Raw genomic sequence first — 20,560 nt, 5'->3', positions numbered from 1 at the left:
TGCCCAAGTGGCTCCTAGAATGCCGATATTTTGTGTAGAAGGGTAGGGTCAGCCATTTGACCCTGGTGGGGTAGGTGGTTGCGTCTAGACCCGGGGGACTAGGGGTGGTACTGGGTGCTCGTGTCAATGGCACGGTGCGGGCACCAATCATTGCTGAAGAAGACGGGTGGGTACTCTAATAATGCTACCGTTGAGAAGTTGGGTAATTATTATCTTGGTAGTTGTGGAGGTGGGGTGGGGTACCCACTTTCAGGGACTCAAAGTGAACTTCAAGCGGGGTAGGGTCACGGTCCATGTACCCCGCTCGGGCTGCGACTGTGACCCCCTTTTATATAGTCAGCTCGACCTGATGGAGACGTGACGGTGGGGGTGGGGGGTAGCCTGCCGGAACTTTCACTCAAATTCCGCAGCCTCCATGACGGTGGGGTACCACCCCGCCGATAATTGCGTTACAGTGGTTGGGGGGAGGGGTGGCCGGTACTACCGGTGTTCATAAGTCTTACGGTAGGCCAGTCTGAGTCCGTTTTTAGCTGAACTAGCAGGGCCAGCAGCCTTACCGTTATCCACCCCTCTCAGCGTGACGGATTCCCCTCAAGCTGCTAGTCATGATTAGCTGTAGCCCGGGGGCTCGAAGCTCTCGGCGGACTTAGGGGTTGGACATATTCAGCACCCGACCGGTGGGGGTCCGAAGGGGTAGCCTAGTAGTTTTATTACTGCACCTCACAGCGACCTCAACTTAAGTGAAACTTTGCTTCCAACTTTTTTACTCATCAAACTGTAAACGGCTCCAATCGTTTGATTTGTTGCAATTCGGACTAGCCAGTAGTAAGCCAGTCACTCAAGGGCTGAGGGCCCCGGGGGCGTCCGAGGACTGGCCGCGCCCCGAGGCCCCGGCGGCTGAGTCCCGAGGCGAATTCACAGCCACGGTCACAGCCTGTCCGCCGCCCGCGGCGCTTCACTGTGGCCCACACCGTCACGCGTGGCTGTACTGCAGTCACAGTAGCTTGACTCGGAAGCCTGTGTCCTGAGGGCCAGCGGCGGCCCGGCCGGGCGGGCCGTACGGTAGCCCCGGGCCCCGGGCCGCGGCGTGACTGACTCCGCGGCCGCCGCGCCCGGCCCGAGTCACGGTCCGAGGACCGTGGCCGCCCCGGGCCGAGGCCCGCTTGAGTTCCGAGGCGAATTCACAGTCCGGTGACAGTCCGGGCCGCGCGCGTGGCTGTACTGCAGTCACAGTAGCTTGACTCGAAAGCCTGTGGCGAGTCCTGAGGGCCAGCGGCGGCCGGGCGGCCTCGGACGGTCACTGGTAACCGCCGCGTCACTGTGACACCACCACTGATGGCACGGTCAGGAGTTCATTCAGGGCTTCGTAACCGGAGGTAATAGTTGAAGCTGATCATGCTGATGTCTCTGCACCAACGTCCAGCTCTGTCGACTTCGCAGGCTACCAACTCCTCACTGTGCCCGAAGGAGTCTTGGAACAAGCTCAAGGCTCTTGCTCCGTGATTCCGAGGAGGAGCCGCCACGACCTTGCCCCTGATTCTCATGGCAGTCCTCTCGCTGCGCACAGCCAGTGAGACCTGCCTCTGCGCCTGCCAAGAGGGATAAGCGTTGAGCTCAGCAGCCAACAAAAGGTACCAAGAACGAGATGGCGATGTTTTCCCATGCAAGAATGCTTGAAGGGCAGTCAGATATCGCTGCCCAGAAGTACACCCCCCCTTCAACGATTGTGCTGGTGACAAATGTCCTGCTCTGGCTATCCCCCCATCCCATCAACGACGTCCCTAGATTCAAGTTGTAGTGCTCGCTGCTGCAACAGTCTTCTCCGACTGTCCTACTGCAATGACGCACCTTGGACTGATCGAGACGGCTAGTTATCAGTGACAAGAACTTCCCCACGCTGTCATCCCACGTATGGAACCCCCACGCACTCGCCTCTGCCAGCAGTCGTTGTTGCCTGCAAACGCCGGGATCCGCAACAACCTTGGAAGCGACCTCCAGATAATCTCGTTGGCTGTTTGCTATCAGAACAGATTCACGAGGGAGGACGATGTCAACTCCAGGAAAGTTCTCTGAAAGCACGCAAGCCCCCGATGCGGCGCCATCCATGAATCGCTCGGAGCGGTACAGCTCGACATCTAACGGAGGTCAGGGGCCTCAGGAGTAAGAGGGAAAGGGAAAGGAGACACACCTCTCTGGAGGCGGGAAAGGGAGAGTGAAATCTTGGAGTTTCTGTGAATGGCTCGAGACTGAGCTCCGTACGATCTCCCTCTGCTGCTCAGGTTGAGCGACTGCCACATTTCCTCGGGCCCGAAGATTGCTAGCTCCAAGTCTTGCGATCTGTTGAGACTCAGCAAGACGCTAACTCGTGGGATATCAGGAGGGTATGGGTAGACAGTCCCTGACAAGTCTGGTCAGATGGGTCAGACCTGACCGAGTTGGTCACCTTGAAAGCTGACATCGAAGTCATACTTGCCATGTGCGTCGAAGGTCGGTCGTCGACCCGCTCCTCGGTCACCCTGAAGCATGATCCCTTCCTCCACGTAATGAACGTCTAGGCCCCTCGCTGCCCACATGCCCTCCCTCCCCTTCTCGTTCAGGATGACCGAGCGAAACATGGGAGCTACTTGTTCAAACCACATCCTCCTCTCCTGAGCGGAACAAGTCTCAGCCCTCCAGATGGATCGAGGCAGGCTCACCGTTCCATAGTCGATGGGATCCCAAAACCACATGAAGACAGGTGCCTTGATCACTGACTTGAGGTACGAGACCCACTGCACGTGAGGTGCCTTAGCAACCAGCGCGAAGTCGAAGTTCTGATCAGAGTCACACAGTCAAAAAAAAAACCACAAGGAATGCAGCAAGTCAAACCTTTCCAGAAAGATTTCTGAGATCATCTCCGTACGAATACTCGACAACTTTATACCCAAACTTTCTGAACGCATCAGACCGGAAGTACTCAGCTCGAAGATACTCCGGATGTGGACCTGCTGTAAACGAAGCAATCCTTGGCTGGGGCTCGCTGAGAATGACTTGTCTTGCTGTCATGATGAAGTGGTGTTGCCTCGCCAGCAATTCACCCGGAGAGGGGCAGGTAAGACGACGTAGCAGTTTCCTGTTGCTGGCAATGCGGATGATAGCTTTGGCTAAGGAGGAAGGGTCTACCTCCCACTTGGGAGCCATGTGAAACCAACCTGGGGAGGAACGAAGAACCTTACTTTCAGAGAGACACATCACAGAAGAATTATGCATTACCTGTTTGCTTTGCAGGCACCAAGATTCCGTTATGATCATGCTGCACCAGCTCGTTCATGGGCCATCCGTCAGTAACTATCGCGGGTACTCCTGACATCAACTATCAGCCCCTGCCCCCGCAGATTGGCTGCTGTCGTCACCGGCATGCAAAGCTTCGAGGAGGGAGAGACCTAGTCCTTCCCAGCGAGAAGGATACAGGACCACGTCGGAAGCAAGCAGAGCCTTCAAAAAGAACGTCATGCACAACTCAACCTCCTTGCTCATTGCCTTCCATAGCGTTTCCCGGCGGTGAGTTCCAACATGCATCTCCAAGTTCGGTTGCTCCATCCACTTCTTATCCACTGCAATGTCATAGTCCTGTGGATTGCGAGCAGTGTAATACGAAAGTCTGATCTTTCCTTTGAGTTGCTGGTATGCTTCATAATACGCCTTCAGCACAATATCCCCACCCCTTCTGTTGTAGATCCCCCCATAGCCCGCAATAAAAATCAAACGGACAACTTTTCCAGGCGCTTTTCTGCTGCGAATAACAGGATCTGGGATGGACCATGGGACAAGGTCTATCTTGACATGCTTGGCCCTCTGCTTCGTCGTAATGGTCTTGATATTTTCTAAAGTCACCCTTCCCTTGACCCAGAAACGGAGCCCTGGGATGGCAGAAGCGGCTTCCAAAATCTGAAACATGGCAGTCAGCCATCAAGATGGAGACCTCATACATGAGACGACATCTAATCTTGTAAAACTACACTCTTGCGGTTCACCTTGTTGCCATCTGTCCAATCAATATTGAGCACAAGAATTTTGCGTTTGACCCCGGATTGGTGAGCTATCTTCAAGACATTCATCAGCAAAGACTCAAAGATGACTAGGACATCTATTGTCTGTATCCAATCTCGGAAGTCCTTGCCATCGTAGAAGAGATGATTCGCAAAGATGCTTGAGTCATCCTTATGCAGTGGTTCAGGTGTAGTGCAGAACCTCCTCCCTCCCTGCTCCCCTATGCAGCTCGCACCCAATTCAATTGCCTTGGTAATCACATCAATAACCATACACCAGCAGCCATGAGCATACCTTGTCCAACAGTGCATAGCTTGGAGTGAAGAAGACAGATACAACCCTGGGCGTTATTCCATGCATGCGGACAGGGTCTCGGCTCAGGGCCCACATGAGGCACTCAGCATCCCTGAACAAGCCCTTGGATGTAGGTCCCTGCACCAGCAGACCCACTCGTGTCCCAGCATCATCGGGTTGAGCCAACAGGGGCAGGACGAGGACACAGAAGGCGAGGAGGAGGCAGTAGCATGCTTGCATTGGCGATCTGTCGGGCAAAAGTGTAACGAGCGTAACGGAACCCGGCGATCGGCCCGGCCGGTCCGGGACCGTACGGTGCGGGCGCCGCGCCGCGCAACTCGGCTGGTCAGAGGGCCATTTCCAGACTGAGCTGTAACGGAATAAAACCGATAGGTCAACACTATTTCCGGCACCTGCGACCAACATGTTCGCTCTTGCGCGCCAGATGACTTCCCTCGTCCCGGAGGAGGAATACAGTAAGTGACAGCTGCCATTGGCATCAGTAGTCACGAGATAGGCTAGTACGCTAGTCCATACGATGAACGGTAGTACGGACGGTTCCGAACCTGGAACTTCGGAACGGTCACACTGAGTTGTCAGTGCCATGATGTTGCTCAGTTCATCTCGGTATGATTGTTGCGTTACTAGTTAAACTTTCAGACTTGGTAGTAGGCTATGTCACTGTAGTCAAGTCACTAGTCGCTAGTGGGCCGACATGTTTGTGAAGATGCAGATCCAAAACCGTCACAGTGAAGTTTGAGGCACTTAGGCTAGCAGTTCAGACACTCAGTGTTTAATGTTCGATAGTGCTGCTGCCGCGGCCATGCAATCGGAAGGGGATTCAATTGCAAGTTGATACCGGGCAAGAATACTGACTCATTGTCTCTTAGAGTACGACTGGCCAATCTCTGATGACTTGATTTCCGGCACTTGCACTCAGTTCAGTTATTGCAAGACTGACCCGTGGTACTCTTCGGGTAAGTAACCGCAATGTTTGACTTGAATTCGGATGATTCTTGAATGTTGTTCCGATGATGGGGGGGCATTTGTCTTGAAAGCCATGTACTCTTTTGCGCTGGCTGGTGAATCTCGCGCTGTGTGCTGTTCTGCAGATTCGGCAAGTTTCCCTCTACTCACTTGTCGTCTTGTTAGCCACACAGAACTTCGATGGATGGTTCGACAACGACCAGTCCGGCTGGATGGGACACATGGGAACGGGCAGGAAGGTCGTGTACACCGAACAGTCGGCCGGGGGATCGAGCTACAGCGGAGCTTTCTAATCTCATTATGACTGACCTGCAGTGTAAGTCGAGATCAATGTAGATTTTCATAATCGATCGGGATTAGCCGAATGACAGAAGTAAATGTGCGCCGGCACGTCCCAATGCCAAGGCACGAGAAAATTATTCCGAGGGGTGTACAGATCTTGACAAGAGGAGAAAAGATGGCGCTGAGTCGAAAAGTTTAATCGGTGTACCTCAATCAGGTTTCTTCCTGACCCTCGGAAGACTCGCCTGACTGGTTCTCGGAATCTGAATCTGACTCAGATTCTAGCCATGCTGTGCCGGCAGCGCCGCTGATGGTTTTCTCCATGACGCACCAGTACAACGGCCCATATTTGCTCTTGTCCGGCAGCATAATAGCACCGTACTTGGTTCTTTCCACACCTTGTAACAGACCGCCAAGGGCCTCGTGTTGTAGTTCAACCAGAGGATCCAGAATTTTCAGCCCCTTGGCCAATCGAGAATTATTGATGATCTTCGAGATCACCTCGTCGTTTTCCTCTGGAGCGATGGAGCACGTGCTGTAGACCAGTCGACCACCTGCGAGGAAACCGTTACTACTGTCTCTACTGCAACAACCATGCATCCCACCGTTAGGGTTCAGAACTCTGATCGCGGATTGCAGTATTTGTCCCTGCAGCTTTGCGTCCCGTTTCAATCTAGAATGTGTCCAGGAGCTGCCACTGGAGCCATGCACAATATGCCGTTCGCTGCTGCAGGGAGCATCGACGAGAATGCGGTCAAAGCATCCACACGTTGCTGGACTTCGGCCCCACAACGTGGCGTCAACACCAGTGACAGAGAGAATGCCCTGAAACTTCCTCTGATAAGAGCCCGAGTCCTTACTTGCTGCGTTCTTCAACAGCTCGGCAGGAATGTACTCCCGCATCACTTGCAACAGACGGTCTCGACGAGGTTGCGAGCGATCGTTGGACGTCAGCATACTCTTAGCCCCTGACGTCTCAACATCGAAGAGCCCTCCTGCAATCACAAGAGACTTTCCTCCTGGAGCTGCACAGATGTCCAGGACTCGACTCCCTGGAGCCGCCCGCAGGGAAATGGCGGGGAGCGGCGAGGCGCCGTCGAGGACGTAGTGGCTGTGCAGCTGCCGCAAGCCGATGGGCGCAGGAGGAGGCATGTTCACCTTGATATCGGATGGAACATCGTCTCGCTGCACCATGAAAGAAAATTTGTCGCTGTACCTGACCAGCTTCCACACTGAAGCATCGAAGATTTTCTCTTCTCCGAGAAGACGGCTAGCTGTCTGCTCTTGAAAATCGCAGAAGGGGTTGATCCAGGCTACATGCTCGGTAGGCTTTTCCAGCGCTTCTCTCAGCTCGGACCATCTCTTGCTCCCATACACATTCACAAAGTATCTGTCCAGCTCGCTCATCGAGTTCTGCTGTTTTGCTGCCACTGACTTTTGCGGCTTCGTTTGAGCTTTCATCTTGCTGCAATGACCGCCGGACGCCGAGGAGAGTACGAAGATCAACAACAACAAGTAGCCACGGACTGAAGTTCTACAACGAAGGCGATGTGCGATCATACAACTTCATCCTTGACGACAAGTAGCAACAACAAGTGGGTTCAACCTGCGAACCATCTCAATAAAGACAACATCAAAGGCTCGTTTTGATCATTGCAGACATATTGCACTAACTCACTGCTCGCATCTTGGGGCCCGTTTGATCCCCTCACACACAGGGGAGACATGTTGGACACACTACAAACTCGCACACGCTCTCCTCCCTGCATCTCGCCCACTTGCCGCACTGTCATGTGGCCGCATGTGCGAAACATGGGGGCATTGGTAAGAAGAACCAGGATGGCTGGTAGTTTTACTTTGCTGCCCTTCTGCTCAATAGAAAGGTTTACTCAACAACCCTGAACCTCAACGCAGCGCCATGCTCATTCTGTCGATCTCTCGCCACAGCTCGAGGTTCATGGCTTCGCTCCTCTGCCACAAACTAGTCAGTTCCTCCTCCTCCTCCTCCTCGTCTCTCCTCCTCGTCTCTCCTCCTCGACTCCTCGCCCTCCGCAGATTCTGCACCGCTTTCCATACCCCACTACCACCAACACACAAACTTGATGTTCTTGTAGTACCTTGAGCTGTTTCCTGACCTCTTCAATCTTCACGTTGACGCTGCCTATGCGCATGCTTGAGCAAGGGAAGAGAGTGAGGCAGGAGCGAGGGAGAACATACTTGCTGTCGAAGACGCAACCGAGACAGTCTCGCTGACGGAATCTGCTTGAAAGGAGCGTCAGGGGCAAGCTTCAAGCGCTTATGGAGCATCACTCATGTCGTCATTGATCCTCCTTTGATTGCTCTCTGCATTCTGAAGCTCCAGACGTCGACGAAGTGCCTTGTTGCGCTCCCTGCGAGTCTCATGCCCGTCAGACCGTCACGTTGCTGGCTGGCGACATCCTCCTCACCTGTTCCTGCGCAACTGAGACATCAGAGATTCCAGCTCTGCTCTCTTGTCCGCCTGCGATCACGCGATGATGAAGGAGGAGCAGCCTCATCGCTATCCACCTGGTATGCATGCACCTTCCTCAACTCCTTCAGGTAAATTTCATCTGGCAGTTCGCTGGAAGCAGAGTTAACGCAGCTGAAGAGGAAGGTCAAGGAATCCTTACCTTGGCGTGTTCTTCTCCTCCTCAAGGCGTCTGTCCTGTTGCGAGCCAGCCCTTTCCTCGTCATCTCCGTCTTCGTCATCGAACTTGAGAAACTTGAGGTCCATAGCGGTAGACTTCGACGACTTTGGCTTCTGTTACAGGTCAGTACGCGAGCTCTTTCCAAGGATGCGCTCACGTCCATAGGGTCCTCTCCCCTGTCGCTGCCTCTCTCCGAAGACAAGTCCGAGAACTGATCGATCGGAGCTCTTCGACCCGATATCTCTAACATGTCCTGATCGTCCCATGACTTGCCCGCAGTGACGTCGTCGACGGCCTTCCTTGCACTCCCTCCCAACTTCCCTGCTGAGATTTTCTTGTTGGCCTCTGCGTTCAGCCCACTCGCCTGGTTGAAACTGCGAGTCTCCTGTGCCGCTGTAGCGCCATCAGCACGACCCCATCGGGTGCGGATAGTCAACCTGTGTTGTCCTCATTCATCGACTCCGCGCTCGAGAGGAAGCTCAGCGCCTTGTGTTTGAAAGGTTCAAGGCAGGCCAGCAGCTAAGCGTGACTTCATGTGCGTACCTGGAACCATGTCTCGAAGTCCTTCCACGTTTGTGCCTGTCCAGATCTCAGGGATTACCCCCCCCCCCCCCAGTCGCATCCGTCGCGCCTCACCCTCATGACATGCGAGCGGCCGTCGTTCATGTACACCTCGAAAGCCATGTCCACGTTGTGCAGAGTGGAGACGTCGAGGATGTCGGAAACTTGAAGACAACCTGCTTCTGGCATCGTCGACGGGTGGTTCTTGTTACCATTCCTGTGGGACCCTGCGTCATGCTGCTCTGTCGACGTCCTGGCGCCATCATCAACGTCCTCGTCAACCCTCATAGTCGATCCACGTACCACTGAATCTGCTGCAGCATGGGATCGAGAAACGTCCATCTGACAGACTCCTGCTTCCACGTCACAGAAGCAAGACGCATGCCTTGGGTTTCGAGACCTCCTCGTCACCGAATGCGATGTGGAGGAATGATCCCTGTGACATAACAACTCATCCATGAACGATCACACACCCTTAACAACACCTGCAGAGCCTGGAGCACACTCCTGATGAATCCCAGAGCGAACCAGGAAGTGTATCAGAATTAGACCAACACAACGGCTTCGATTAGTTGCTCCGCTCAATTCCACCCAACGTCTTAAAACTTCTCTCAAGCATTGCTCAGATCAACTTTCCATGATTCTTTCCATCATGCTCAAGTAAACATGTGAAGAACTCGACAGCTCCTCTAAATCTCCTCCTCTCCCCTCCCTCTCCCCGTCGCCTAATCATCCTCCCTCCTCAATGTACCTCCTTCTTGTTCAAAACTTGTTTGTCCTGATCTATCTCCTGCAATTCCTCTCCATCTCTCTCTTCAAACTTCAGCTCCCTTCCCCTCCCCACCCCTTACCTTCGCACCCGCATGAACTTGCTGAATCCATTCCCGTACCGCACCATAGCACAAACCGTGTAAAAGAAACAAAGAGACCAAAGAAAAAAAGGACGAAGAAGGAAATCCATGACATGGCGAGCACAACGCACCTGGTCTTCGTCCCCTCCTCACATATGACGTGACCTGCCCCTCTCCCTCCTCTCTCCTTCCTCCTATCCTCTCCCTTCTCACTCCTCCTCCACCCTCTGCTCTCCCTGCTGGCCATCTCTCCATGTTTCTCCTAGCCGCCCCTCCCCTCCTAATCCTCTCCACTCCACTCCACTCCACTCCTCTCCTCTCCTCTCCTCTCCTCTCCTCTCCTCCAACGCCACCCTAACATCATCTCTTCATTTGTCCAGCCACATGCTCCTTCCTGCACCCCTTCATGGTTTCTGGTGGTCTCCTTTACTTATCTCTGTCCTTCTTGTCTGGTTATTCAGGGGGACGATGAGCTCGCAAACGAGAATGACGTGATTGTTTCTTTCCTCAGGGGCGATTGTAAGCTTCTCGGTTGATTCAAGACCTCGGGTGACATGGCTGATGTCTCTGCGAGACAAGATGCTGGTATGACAAAGACTTCTTACACTTGCTTCCAAGGTTGACGGCTTGACAGTGCAGAAAAGCGTCAGAGAGCAATCGGAAATCGTATGGGATCTCGGTATCATGACAGATCTATCTCTGCTGTCTCTCATAGCGTCTTGACTCTCAACAGACAAGCCGGCACAGAACACAAAGAGTCTGCGGAACAAGTTGTGGTACGCAAGGCACACAAACTCCTCCCTGAACAGCCATGGCCTCAATCGCACGTCTTCCCGCTCAACCAGCGGTGGCATTGACTCCCTCCTGCATTTCGACGACCCGAGACGGAGATCATCGCCGATGACCATCGCTGCTGACGTCATCAACTTCATGTTTGTACTTCCCCTCCTCTACCTTGTCTTCCGAAGAAGCCTCCGCCTCCAGCCTCCGAGCCCCTCAGGTTCACTTTCCCTCCTCCTGCTAGTCTCCACCTCTGATCTCCTCCCTTCCCATCCCAGGGTTCAGCAACGCCCCAGTTACCAAGGGACTCGTCGGCTACTGTGCCATGTCGATGATCTACGTGGCTCTCAGTGGTGGGTTGAGGGTTGACGTCAGGGAACGTTGGTGACCAGTGGCCAGGGGCTGACACAGGATTGTCGATTGACGTGTGGAAGTTGGGAATCGGAAGAAGTAATTTTGTTGTGTTTGTGCTTTGCACTCCTGCTGCTTCCCTGTCCCTGCTTATTTTCTTTGCTTCTGCTCCTGCTCCTGCTCATCCCAGCCTTTTGGTTTCTTCACACTTGGCTGAACATTCTGTTTGGCAGTGTTGATCAACTTGATGTCGTTTGTGTTATACTTTCCTTCATGGTGAGCTCCCACTTGTCAAGTTGCGTGCCTGAGAATCTTCAGGTGGCAATCCTTGTGCGGGATCTTTCTGTTCTATCGCTTCCGGCAGTTTGAGAGACATTGGGGGGCGAGCAAGGTAACTGCTCGTCGAAACATGCTCTTCTGCCAGCTCATGAGCTGTTCCGATCAGTACGGTGCATTCTTGATGATCACAACAACGGTGATCTTTGTATCCTTTGATTTGTGTTGTCACTATCGATCAAGATAAGTAGCCTCCTCTCTATCGCCTTGGTTGTATTGGGAAGAGATGGTTTCCTGCAGGTTTCCTCTCATTTTGCACTTTGATGTACAAGTAAAAAGATTCTTTGCAGGAAGTTGCTTGCGGACCATACGGGATTCTGGTAAGAACCTGAAGGCGTAACGATTGCATGGCAGAACAACTGGAATGTTTTCAACGTCTGACATGAAGTTTCCCGTGCCCAGTTTGCAACTTTGGTCCAATTTTACCATGAGATCCCATCAGTGACAAGCTTTGATGTAAACTCTGCTCCCCCCCATCATCCTCTGACCTGGTTGCAGATCATGGGGTTTCGGTTGTCGGACAAATCACTCACATACCTAGTGGCCCTGCATCTACTGGTTGATTTCCTCCTAATCGCTCCTGTTGCCCCTCACTCCCGTCGCTCCCGTTCTCTCCTCTCCTCCCTCCCTCCCTCCCTCCCGCTCTCTATCCTTGGTGACTAGTGCATTGTCAGCTTTTCCGCGTCCCTGGAACGTTGGCAGCGTCAGTGACAGGGATTGTGAGCGAGAAGGAGGGCAGAGAAGGGATGAGGAATGACCTTGTCACAGATAGCAGGATGGTTGTACAGCAGAGAGGAGTTTGGCCTACGAAGATGGAGGTTTGTTCACCATCTCCTTTGTCATACCACAATCCCTGTCCTTTCTTTCAACTCTCCCTCCTCTCCATCTCTTTCTCAGCCTCCAGTCTCCCTGTCTCGCCATTTTTGCCTCACTCTCACCTTGCTTGATTTAGCTAAGAGATCTCGCAGGACTCATCCAGTAATCATCAGATATGTGAGAGTGGTCTTCCTCCCACTCTTGGAGCCTCTGGTTCCCTCTACTCCTCCTCATCCCCTCCTATGCTCTCTGATCCTCTTCGCTCCCAGCGCAATCCAGTCGCTAGTCATCCGCAAGTGGGAGGGGCAGGGTCCTGGAGGGAGAGAAGGCAAAGGCAGTTGCAGCAGAGGAGGTGAAATTCTCTCCTTCCACAAGCATGCAGTTGAGACTTGGCAGCATGGCGAGCCCCCTGGACCTCCCTCGACATGAACATAGGCAGGATGCGGAGGAGGAGCCGCTCGATCGATCTGCGGTGAGGAAGTGGAGGAGGGGGGAGCGCGGAATTTGTTCTGAGGGGATGGAGCAGGGGACAAGAGACCGGTGGGCCCCTCCGAGCATGCAGCATGGCGGGCTGGACGAGATCGAAGAAGCTCCGGTGAATGGTGAGCTCTGAAGGTGTGGAGGGAGGGAAGAGCCGGTTTGACAGGTCTGTGCTATCAGAGGGCAACCGAGTGGATTCTCAAGCTATGGAGACTTTGATGGTGAGATTGCATGAATGTCTTGTTTGATACGAGATGAATGTTACGATGATTGTGTCTGCTATAAGATGAATGTTACGATTGGTGTTGGATGTGAGATGAATGTTATGAATGGTGTTTGATATTGAGGAGAATGTTATGAATGGTGCTTGATATTGAGATGAATGTTTTTCTGGTCTGAGATGACGGTGGTGTGAATGAAGGCACTTGGTTTCGATCGGAGGGATGCAGAACAGGCTCTATTGAGGTGAGAAATTCTGTTGAGGTGAGAGCAGACCAGTCATATGACCCGGATATGGTTAAGGTATGACAACAACGTGGAGCTTGCTGCGGACCATCTTCTGTCGAACAGATGATGAAGTGAAGATGGTGACGACAAAGACGATTACAAGGAGGGAGAGGGAGGAGGAGGAGGAGGAGGAGGAGGAGGAGAAGTCAAGGGAAAAGTCTTTTAACTGCATGTTCATCAGTGTAGGGTACAAGAAAGCTATGATCTGATTTAAGGGGGGTGGGGGAGAAAAACCACACGAGTGTGAGGTGAAAGAGAAAGAAAACACAATCATTCCCTAGATACCAATTTCATGAAAGAATCCCTGTTGAACAACAAGGGCAAGGGCAAGAACGAATCATCGTCAGTCCAGACAATCATCTACCAAGCAAGATTGACTTGCCTGCGAAGGAAGCCCCGACATGCTCTCACTCGCTGTGTCGCATCTGAAAGAAATTCACCGTGTGCTCGAGGAGAGGAGGAGCCAAAGAAACTCACGGTGTCGGTACACCACATCTTGTGTTCCACCTGATCAATCCTCTGAGACCTCCAAAACAAGCTCACAATCGATCTCCTCACCACTCCTTGCACGCCGGTTTGTGCATGACAAATGGATTCCTGTGTATACAAGCCCACAGTCACAGGTTCTCAACTGTTGAAGAAAGACAACTACAGCTTTCTCCACCTGCATATCTTATCCTGTGTTCTTCGAAGCGTCGTTACCCACTTGGGTTCCGGAACTTTTGTCTTCAAGGTGCCAGACCAATCTATGAACGTGTTGTGTGCTGTGCCATACTTTGCAGACCAAAAGTTTCTCCATTTTCTTGCTCGTTCGGGAGACGAAATGTCTTTGTTCAGATCACAAACATCCTCGCTCGATCCGCTGCCATACTCTGGCTCTCCTATGTTCTCCACGAACTTGGAAGCATCCTCCACCCATCGCATTCCCCTCATGTCGGCCCACTTTCTTATCTTCTCCGTCTGCAGTGCTCTCCTCACCGCGAGAAGTTCACTCATGGCATGCTCGAACTTCACCCCTGACTCTCTCAAGCTCCACATCGTCCCCAACATGGCAGCCGCTACCACCAGCATCCCCGCAATCAGCCATGGCTTCATCTTCCCCAGTCACCCGTCACCCCACTTCTTTGAGTAAACTTCTTCCTTCAACCGTGCGCCGCAAATTTTTATTGGCCCGGGCCGGGGCGGCCGCGCTGCCGGGGCCCGCAGGGCCCCCGGGCCCGGCGAGCTCTGAGGTCGGAGGGCCTCCGAGCCGAGAGTGACTCAGCTCAGTGCAGACGGCCCCGCCGCTGTGCGGACGGCCCGGCGGTGCCGCCGTGCGGGCGCGCGGCCCGGCGAGTAACTTTCAAAGTCTCTTTAGTGGTGCGAGTAGCAGTGTCGAAACCGTGAAACTTGAGTGACTTGGGGCTTGAACTCGATCGGACGGCCGCTTTCGTCAAGTTGGTCAGGGCCGTGCCGCCCGGACCGTACTGAGTTCAACGGTGACCGTCGGGGACTCAGTCGCCTGAGGGCCCGGGTTTTTTCAACGGCCACCCGGTGGCACGCCCGCGGCCGTTCCGAGCTGAAGTCCGATCATGTGCTCAGAGATGTCACACTGTAGTGTCATGGTTCGGAACAGCACTCACCGTCACCGTCACGCCGCAACTTGAATTATCACGTTACCTTGTCCACGCACCCTCGTGACCAAACGAGGACTCAATTAAGACTTCTACCTGAAACGATGTATCTTCAAACAGCGGTCCGTGGCAGGCTCGGGTGAGGCCCCTTGCGCGTATTATAACCTGCAGGAGTAACGCGCGTGAGGAAACCTGGCCCAACCACCATGATGGACCCTGTAGCTGACGTGCGGCTCGATCCTCCTGAGCCTACCCCCCTCCACACCTTCCTCCAGATGTTCGGAATCTCCCCCTCCCCCTGCCCTGTGTCCTCCCCTTCCACGCTGCCGTATGCCTTTTACCCCCTGCCATCCTCCAAGGACGACATGTCGTTCGTGCGAGAGTGGGAGCGAGCCCATGGAGGCAGGGAGGAAGCGAGGGGAGAGCTTGCGTGTGCTGGCAAGGAGGCAGCGCCAAGACGGCGGATGAGCGAGGGCGAGCGATACGGACCAGAGCACAGGGCGACTCACAGAGGTGGAGGAAGGAGCGAGGAAGCACAAAAGGGAGGCTACACGATGATCGCAGGGGACAAGGAAGACGTTGCTCACAGAAAGACACAAGTCTGCAAGCTCACGCTGTGTGTATACAAGTTTCGGGATAGGAGAAGTGAAGGTAACGATTAGATGTAAATAAAGACCGTGCAAACTGTCATCAGTCGCCAATGCTGTGATGAGAGTTCTGATGCATGCAACGTGTGGGAAGTCCTCGACTTGGGGGTTTAAAGCAGCAGATACGTGTTGAGGCTCTAGTTTCACAGCTCCAGGTGTATTTGCTTCAAGATATGCTTGATCGTTGTTTCGAAACAACATCGCACTGACAAAATTGTGTTGTGAGAAACACGAGATTATGATCCCAACGATTGACACGCCAAAGCACATTTATTGCGAGAGGAGAAAGTTACATCTCTATGTTCAACTGTTGAATAGATGCACCTCAAGTTGATTTTTCGATGACGGACACACTAGACCTCGTTCTTTATTCGTTTGCTTGAGATGCACCACTGACGAGATGCACCACTGACTGTGGCAGGAAGTTGCTGTAAGTTGTATCGAACGATATGGTTGTTTTACCGAAAGATTCATTGTAAATTACATGTATAGTACAAGGAAACAGGTATTACCAAACAGGTCTCATTTCTTCTTCTCAACATAGCGTCCGGCTTCCTCCTATCAGCATGATGATAATTTGAATCATCTACCATCGGCATGGTTCAGGAAATCACTGTGTTTAGCCTAATACAACTTTCCAAAGAATTTCCGCATGCATTCAAGAATCGACGCTCTTTAAGTACAGAAGGTCTCCTGTCGCCCCGATCAAAGTCTTGCCCTCCTTAATCATCCTGATGGAGGCTTCCAATGCCTCTAACTGCTTCATTACTGAGGGCGTGGAAGGGAGAATGCGTTTGGTACTGGAAAGATACATTGCAAGCTTTTTCCAGCGTATCTGAGGGTTGGTGCTCCAAAACTCTGCTCCAGCAGCAGCAGTAGTCTTGAAGAAGAGAGAGAGTGGCAGGGGGATGGTAAGTGAGACAGGCGAGGACAACCGCCGACAGAGCAAGGCAGGTAAAAACAGCGATGAGATGCGGGGGGCAAACCGGGGTCAAAACAGGGCCAGCGGCTGACGAGATAAAGCTAGCATGACATGATGGCTGGCAGAACCGCAACGGTTCCATGAACATGAAAGGAGATGACTGTCGATGACTTTACTGGTATCACAGGTGTCGACAGGTAGCGGTACGGTACTACGGCAGGAGAAGGAGGGGGTTGTGAGGTCTGTAGTACGGCACCGGGTCACGAGGGCAACACCGTGGCTGAGGGCCGGGCGCTGCGGCGCGTGTGCCGCATGGCACTGGCCCATCGGCCGATGATCCCCGGGTCGGAGCCTGGGGCCTGCCACTCAGGCTGCGGCCTGCGGCCCACCACTGAGTCGGAGTGGTGACTCCCGGAGTCCGCCGTCAGTCGGACAGACCCGGGCCGGTCGAACGGTTCGGCCCCGCCGGCCCACGGTATTGGCAACGGCGCTGAGACCCGACTCCCGCGCTCGGAGCCTCAGTCATCGTAGTACTCCGTACTAGCCCGTACCGTACACCGTGACGGTACCCGGGCCCCGGCCGCCGCGCCGGGATTACGCGGCCCGGAGCCCCACCCCCGCTCGGAGGCCGCGGGCGGCCGCATCCGACGGCAAGGACCCGCCGGCTCTCTGAGTTGCCAGTGACTGCCAAGTTCCCGGCAAATGTAAAGCCTTGAAGCCTCCGCCTCCCGGAGTCCGAGCCGTCTTCCGCCCGCCGCCGATCGGACGGAACCCGACGGTAACTTCGAGTAACTAAAAACTTCCGAATTGCCTGCCGCCCCGACTGTTTACCAGTACTAGTTAGAGGCGAGTCGCGTAAATTCCGGAGGCTCACCCTGACCGAAAATTGATTTCAAGTGTCGTTGAATGTTTCAAAACTCTGAGGCAGATTTCATCAATATTCAACAAGATTTGAAGTAAGAAGACAACGTGTGCATGATAGTCGATGACTTTACTGGGAACACGTCAAGAGGTCCTAGCATGGGGTGGGTACTTTGAATATGAAACAAGGGGGTTCAATGAACAGGGTGCTAAAAAACAGGGGGACAAGGCTGAGATTGTACTAATATGGTAGGGTGGGGGTACGATAGGAAGGGGGTGGGGGTACAAGAAGGCTCTAACTGGATTTACGTACCTGTCATATTCATGTCAGGCAACCCCGTGTGTAGACATGACAACAAGTAGAATAAGTAGGGTGGGGTGATAAAAGCTTTAGTGGGTAGAGCCAAAGAGCGATAGGGGTAGAGGTGGTGGTTGAGGGGGTGGTATCCATGTTTCGAAGGTATTTACTACAGAGTTTCCGCTGACCTTTTGGATGTGGTAAAGATTCAAAGAGAAACAGGTAAACAGCAACGAAGGGAGCGACTGGCAAATCAAGAAGGCAGAGGAGACTAGAAGAGGAGCGCGCAGCGACAGACACACGAGAGAGGTCGAGAGGAGATACCAAAGAAGAAGGACACAAGTCAAACATCGCTGATTACGGAAGTCAACTGAACAGAGAACTCAAATGACGGTCTCACAAGCTACGTGGTTGTTCGATCCTCCTGAGCCTACCCCCCTCCACACCTTCCTCCAGATGTTCGGAATCTCCCCCTCCCCCTGCCCCGTGTCCTCCCCTTCCACGCTGCCGTATGCCTTTTACCCCCTGCCATCCTCCAAGGACGACATGTCGTTCGTGCGAGAGTGGGAGCGAGCCCATGGAGGCAGGGAGGAAGCGAGGGGAGAGCTTGCGTGTGCTGGCAAGGAGGCAGCGCCAAGACGGCGGATGAGCGAGGGCGAGCGATGCAGGGCAAGAGCTGAGGGACCGAGAAGAAGGAGCTATGCTCCATCATCAGGGGCGGGCAAGACGGTCAAAGGGGAGGATGCGATAAGCTGCAGGTGGATGAGGAGAGGGGGAGCTCATGGGAGTGGAGAGCAAAGACGGAGAGAGATAGATAGAGCAAGGCACACTTTTGTAAATAAATGATGCATATTCTATCTTGTTATCTTCTATCTTGTTGTTTTCTATCTTGTTGTGACCCGGCAGCCGCTCTCTGGGTGTATCGGAGAAAGTTGTTTGACATGTCATACAATCGTTTATCATCTGGTGGAGGACCTTGATGCTGATTCCTCTCTCACCTCCTCGCGTTCTGCATCGCATAACTCTTAGCAAACGACGGGAAAGTTCTCTGACGGAGCCTGTCCACCTCCGCCTTCAACACCGCGATGTCCTCCGACTGCTGCCTTGCTTCCTCCAGCACAAGCCTCCTCCATATCACCTCCTGCATCTTGTACTCCTTGTCGTCCAGCGACTCTGCTTCCGACTGCCTCACCTTCATGATCTTCTCTCTCTGCGCGACGGAGACGGCAAGGTCTTGCACGTACTCGAGGAGCTTGCTGTTCTCCAGCTCCTTCTCCCTGATCTGCTTGTGAGCTCTGAAGAGCCGTTGCTTCATCTCCTGCACTTTGACATCATGGAGGTGCTTGTTATGCTCGAGCTGCTTCTCGAGCGTCGCGATCTCTGCTGACTTGAGGTGATCAACCCCTCCCTTGATGACGGACTGGAGCTCCTTGGTTACCCACACCAGCTGGAAGTACCTCGTGTTTTCTGCCACCTCCTCTGCCTGGAACTGGAGGGATTGGTTCGTCCAGTCCAGCAGGTGGATTTTCTTCCTGAAGTCTTTGGTCTCTATCATGAGAGAGATCTTCTCTTGCCCTAAAGTCTTGATCAGCGAGTTCAGCCGCTCTGTTGCCTCCCGCTCGATCATGGCGGCGTCGTTGCCCGCGTCGTGCATGCTCTCCCCATCCAGCTCCACCTGCCCCTGCTTGAGCTTGACGAGCATGTACAGGTTGAACACGTCCATGAGATGCTCGTCCTGAAGGGTCTTGAGCGCTTCCTTGGCATTCTCATAGTGCTGGAAGGCCTCCGCCTGCAGCATCTTCAGCTCGGACATGTGCTGATTCATCGCCAGCAGTTTCTTTGCGTTGCTCTTCACCGCCATCTCCAGCTCCATCTTGCTCCCCCTCAGCTCCAGGAACCTCTCCCCCTGCTCCCGCGATAGCCCGTCTGGCAGCTCGTCCATGCTCATCGGCTCCGGCCGCGCCCCCTCCCTACCCGTCTCCTTGCCGGCGAAGGGGTCCAGGGTCAGCGCCCTGCCTTCAGCCTCCGCCTCCTGCTGCTTGCGCTTCTTGAAGAGCTTCGTGAGCTCGTCTACGAAGGGGCTGTCGACGAACTCTTTCTTGAAAGTCTTTTCCACGCTCTTGTCCTCGTTGAGCAGCGTCTCGTACTCCTCCCGGAATTGCTCCAGCTCCCTCCTGAACTCCTTCATCGCCGAGGTCGAGCCCGTGTAGTCGAGGTAGGTCGTGTCGACCTTGCGCGTGAGGCGGTCGAAGTGCATCTTGTAGTCCTCCTCCTTCACGATCGAGTCCAGCAGCAGCGAAACCTCCAGCTCGACTTCGAGGATCCTCGAGTTGTGCTGCCTCCTGAACTCGATGTGCGACGTCAGCCTGTGGTTGAATGCGTCGATGACTCCCTGGATCTCTCCTCGGATCTTCTTCGCCTCTGCCTCCAGCGTCTTCCTGAGCTTCTCCTTCTCCTCCTCCATTAGCTGGACTTGTTTGTCATACTCCTTGATCAACTTGACCTGTAGGCAGCACGATCAGTATGCCTCCTCCTCCTCCTCCTCCTCCTCCACAACCACCACCAGATCTTGCTGCTCCTGCTCCTGCTCCTGCTTCTGCTCCTACTCCTCTTCTCAACAGCCATCAAACAACAAGGCAGGAATCAAGAGCGATGATAATCGGTCTAATTATCGCAACAAGCAGCCCCAACACGCCCGTGATATCCATCACCGAAATTCACAGCAGGCTCAGGGTTTACCTGCTCATCAGTGAGAGTGTCTGGAGGGAAATCGTAGAAGGACGGCTTCTCTATCTGAATCTCTTTCTCCTTCTTTGGCACCTCCAAGGTCCCGTACATCATCTCCTGCAGGGCTCTAGCGACTCCGTCGTCCTTGGCTGATGCAGCTTTCCTTGCCTCCTCCTCCTCCTGCTCCGTCCGTCATCCTCCTCCTCCTCCTCCTCCTCCTCCTTCTCTTGCTTCACCTTCTGCTTCTCTCTGGCAGCTTTTTCTGCTGCACTGAGATACTTCTCTGCCTGCTCGGAGGATGAGAACGAGGAAAGACGGACAACAGGGAGAGATGGAAACATGGAGGGGGCAGGGAAGAAAGGGAAGAGAGGGGAGGTAGGAGAAATGAGGGAGAGGGAGGAGAGCAAAGGGAGGAGGAGGAGAGCAAAGGGAGGAGGAGGAGAGGAGAGGAGGAGAGAGAGGAGAAAGGGGAAGAAGGAAGAAGGAGGAGGAGGAAGAGAGGAGGAGAGTGGTGTGGTTGAGGAGGAGGAGGAGAGGATGAGGATACTG

At 53.8% G+C, this 20,560-nt stretch overlaps 6 protein-coding genes across 6 annotated transcripts; 1 reads left to right on the top strand and 5 right to left on the bottom strand.

Annotated features, from left to right (window-relative positions):
- Positions 1–1,352: 1,352 nt before the first annotated feature.
- Positions 1,353–4,563, bottom strand: GUITHDRAFT_132419 (hypothetical protein; the record flags this gene model as incomplete). Its single annotated transcript, XM_005840913.1, has 10 exons — positions 1,353–1,589; positions 1,636–2,135; positions 2,189–2,398; positions 2,444–2,648; positions 2,697–2,813; positions 2,869–3,191; positions 3,253–3,342; positions 3,393–3,927; positions 4,014–4,277; positions 4,324–4,563. The coding sequence occupies 10 exons, from the start codon at positions 4,561–4,563 to the stop codon at positions 1,353–1,355; spliced, it is 2,721 nt and encodes a 906-aa protein (XP_005840970.1).
- A 1,242-nt stretch (positions 4,564–5,805) lies between these two features.
- On the bottom strand, positions 5,806–7,053 carry GUITHDRAFT_63734 (hypothetical protein; the record flags this gene model as incomplete). Its single annotated transcript, XM_005840912.1, has 3 exons — positions 5,806–6,146; positions 6,198–6,427; positions 6,470–7,053. The coding sequence occupies 3 exons, from the start codon at positions 7,051–7,053 to the stop codon at positions 5,806–5,808; spliced, it is 1,155 nt and encodes a 384-aa protein (XP_005840969.1).
- A 444-nt stretch (positions 7,054–7,497) lies between these two features.
- GUITHDRAFT_100239 (hypothetical protein) lies at positions 7,498–9,205 on the bottom strand (the record flags this gene model as incomplete). The annotated part of the gene is made up of 12 exons (XM_005840911.1): positions 7,498–7,563; positions 7,710–7,753; positions 7,810–7,851; positions 7,903–7,982; positions 8,040–8,092; positions 8,140–8,194; positions 8,244–8,374; positions 8,419–8,654; positions 8,699–8,747; positions 8,805–8,840; positions 8,898–9,075; positions 9,126–9,205. 12 exons carry the CDS (start codon positions 9,203–9,205, stop codon positions 7,498–7,500), a joined length of 1,050 nt encoding a protein of 349 aa, XP_005840968.1.
- Positions 9,206–10,079: 874 nt separating this feature from the next.
- On the top strand, positions 10,080–12,569 carry GUITHDRAFT_132416 (hypothetical protein; the record flags this gene model as incomplete). Its single annotated transcript, XM_005840910.1, has 15 exons — positions 10,080–10,125; positions 10,185–10,258; positions 10,292–10,352; positions 10,407–10,673; positions 10,732–10,806; positions 10,853–10,903; positions 11,038–11,080; positions 11,123–11,195; positions 11,324–11,380; positions 11,431–11,460; positions 11,639–11,698; positions 11,815–11,958; positions 12,109–12,308; positions 12,392–12,428; positions 12,483–12,569. The coding sequence occupies 15 exons, from the start codon at positions 10,080–10,082 to the stop codon at positions 12,567–12,569; spliced, it is 1,305 nt and encodes a 434-aa protein (XP_005840967.1).
- Positions 12,570–13,591: 1,022 nt separating this feature from the next.
- GUITHDRAFT_132415 (hypothetical protein) lies at positions 13,592–14,038 on the bottom strand (the record flags this gene model as incomplete). Its single annotated transcript, XM_005840909.1, has 1 exon — positions 13,592–14,038. The coding sequence occupies one exon, from the start codon at positions 14,036–14,038 to the stop codon at positions 13,592–13,594; it is 447 nt and encodes a 148-aa protein (XP_005840966.1).
- Positions 14,039–18,278: 4,240 nt separating this feature from the next.
- GUITHDRAFT_100236 (hypothetical protein) lies at positions 18,279–20,125 on the bottom strand (the record flags this gene model as incomplete). Its single annotated transcript, XM_005840908.1, has 2 exons — positions 18,279–19,787; positions 20,024–20,125. 2 exons carry the CDS (start codon positions 20,123–20,125, stop codon positions 18,279–18,281), a joined length of 1,611 nt encoding a protein of 536 aa, XP_005840965.1.
- Between the last annotated feature and the right edge of the window lie 435 nt (positions 20,126–20,560).

The sequence above is a fragment of the Guillardia theta genome (genome assembly GCF_000315625.1).
Source record: "Guillardia theta CCMP2712 unplaced genomic scaffold GUITHscaffold_4, whole genome shotgun sequence".
NCBI lineage: Eukaryota > Cryptophyceae > Pyrenomonadales > Geminigeraceae > Guillardia > Guillardia theta.
The sequence above is the reverse complement of the archived record's forward strand: the minus strand, read 5'-3'. Positions and strand labels throughout refer to the sequence as shown.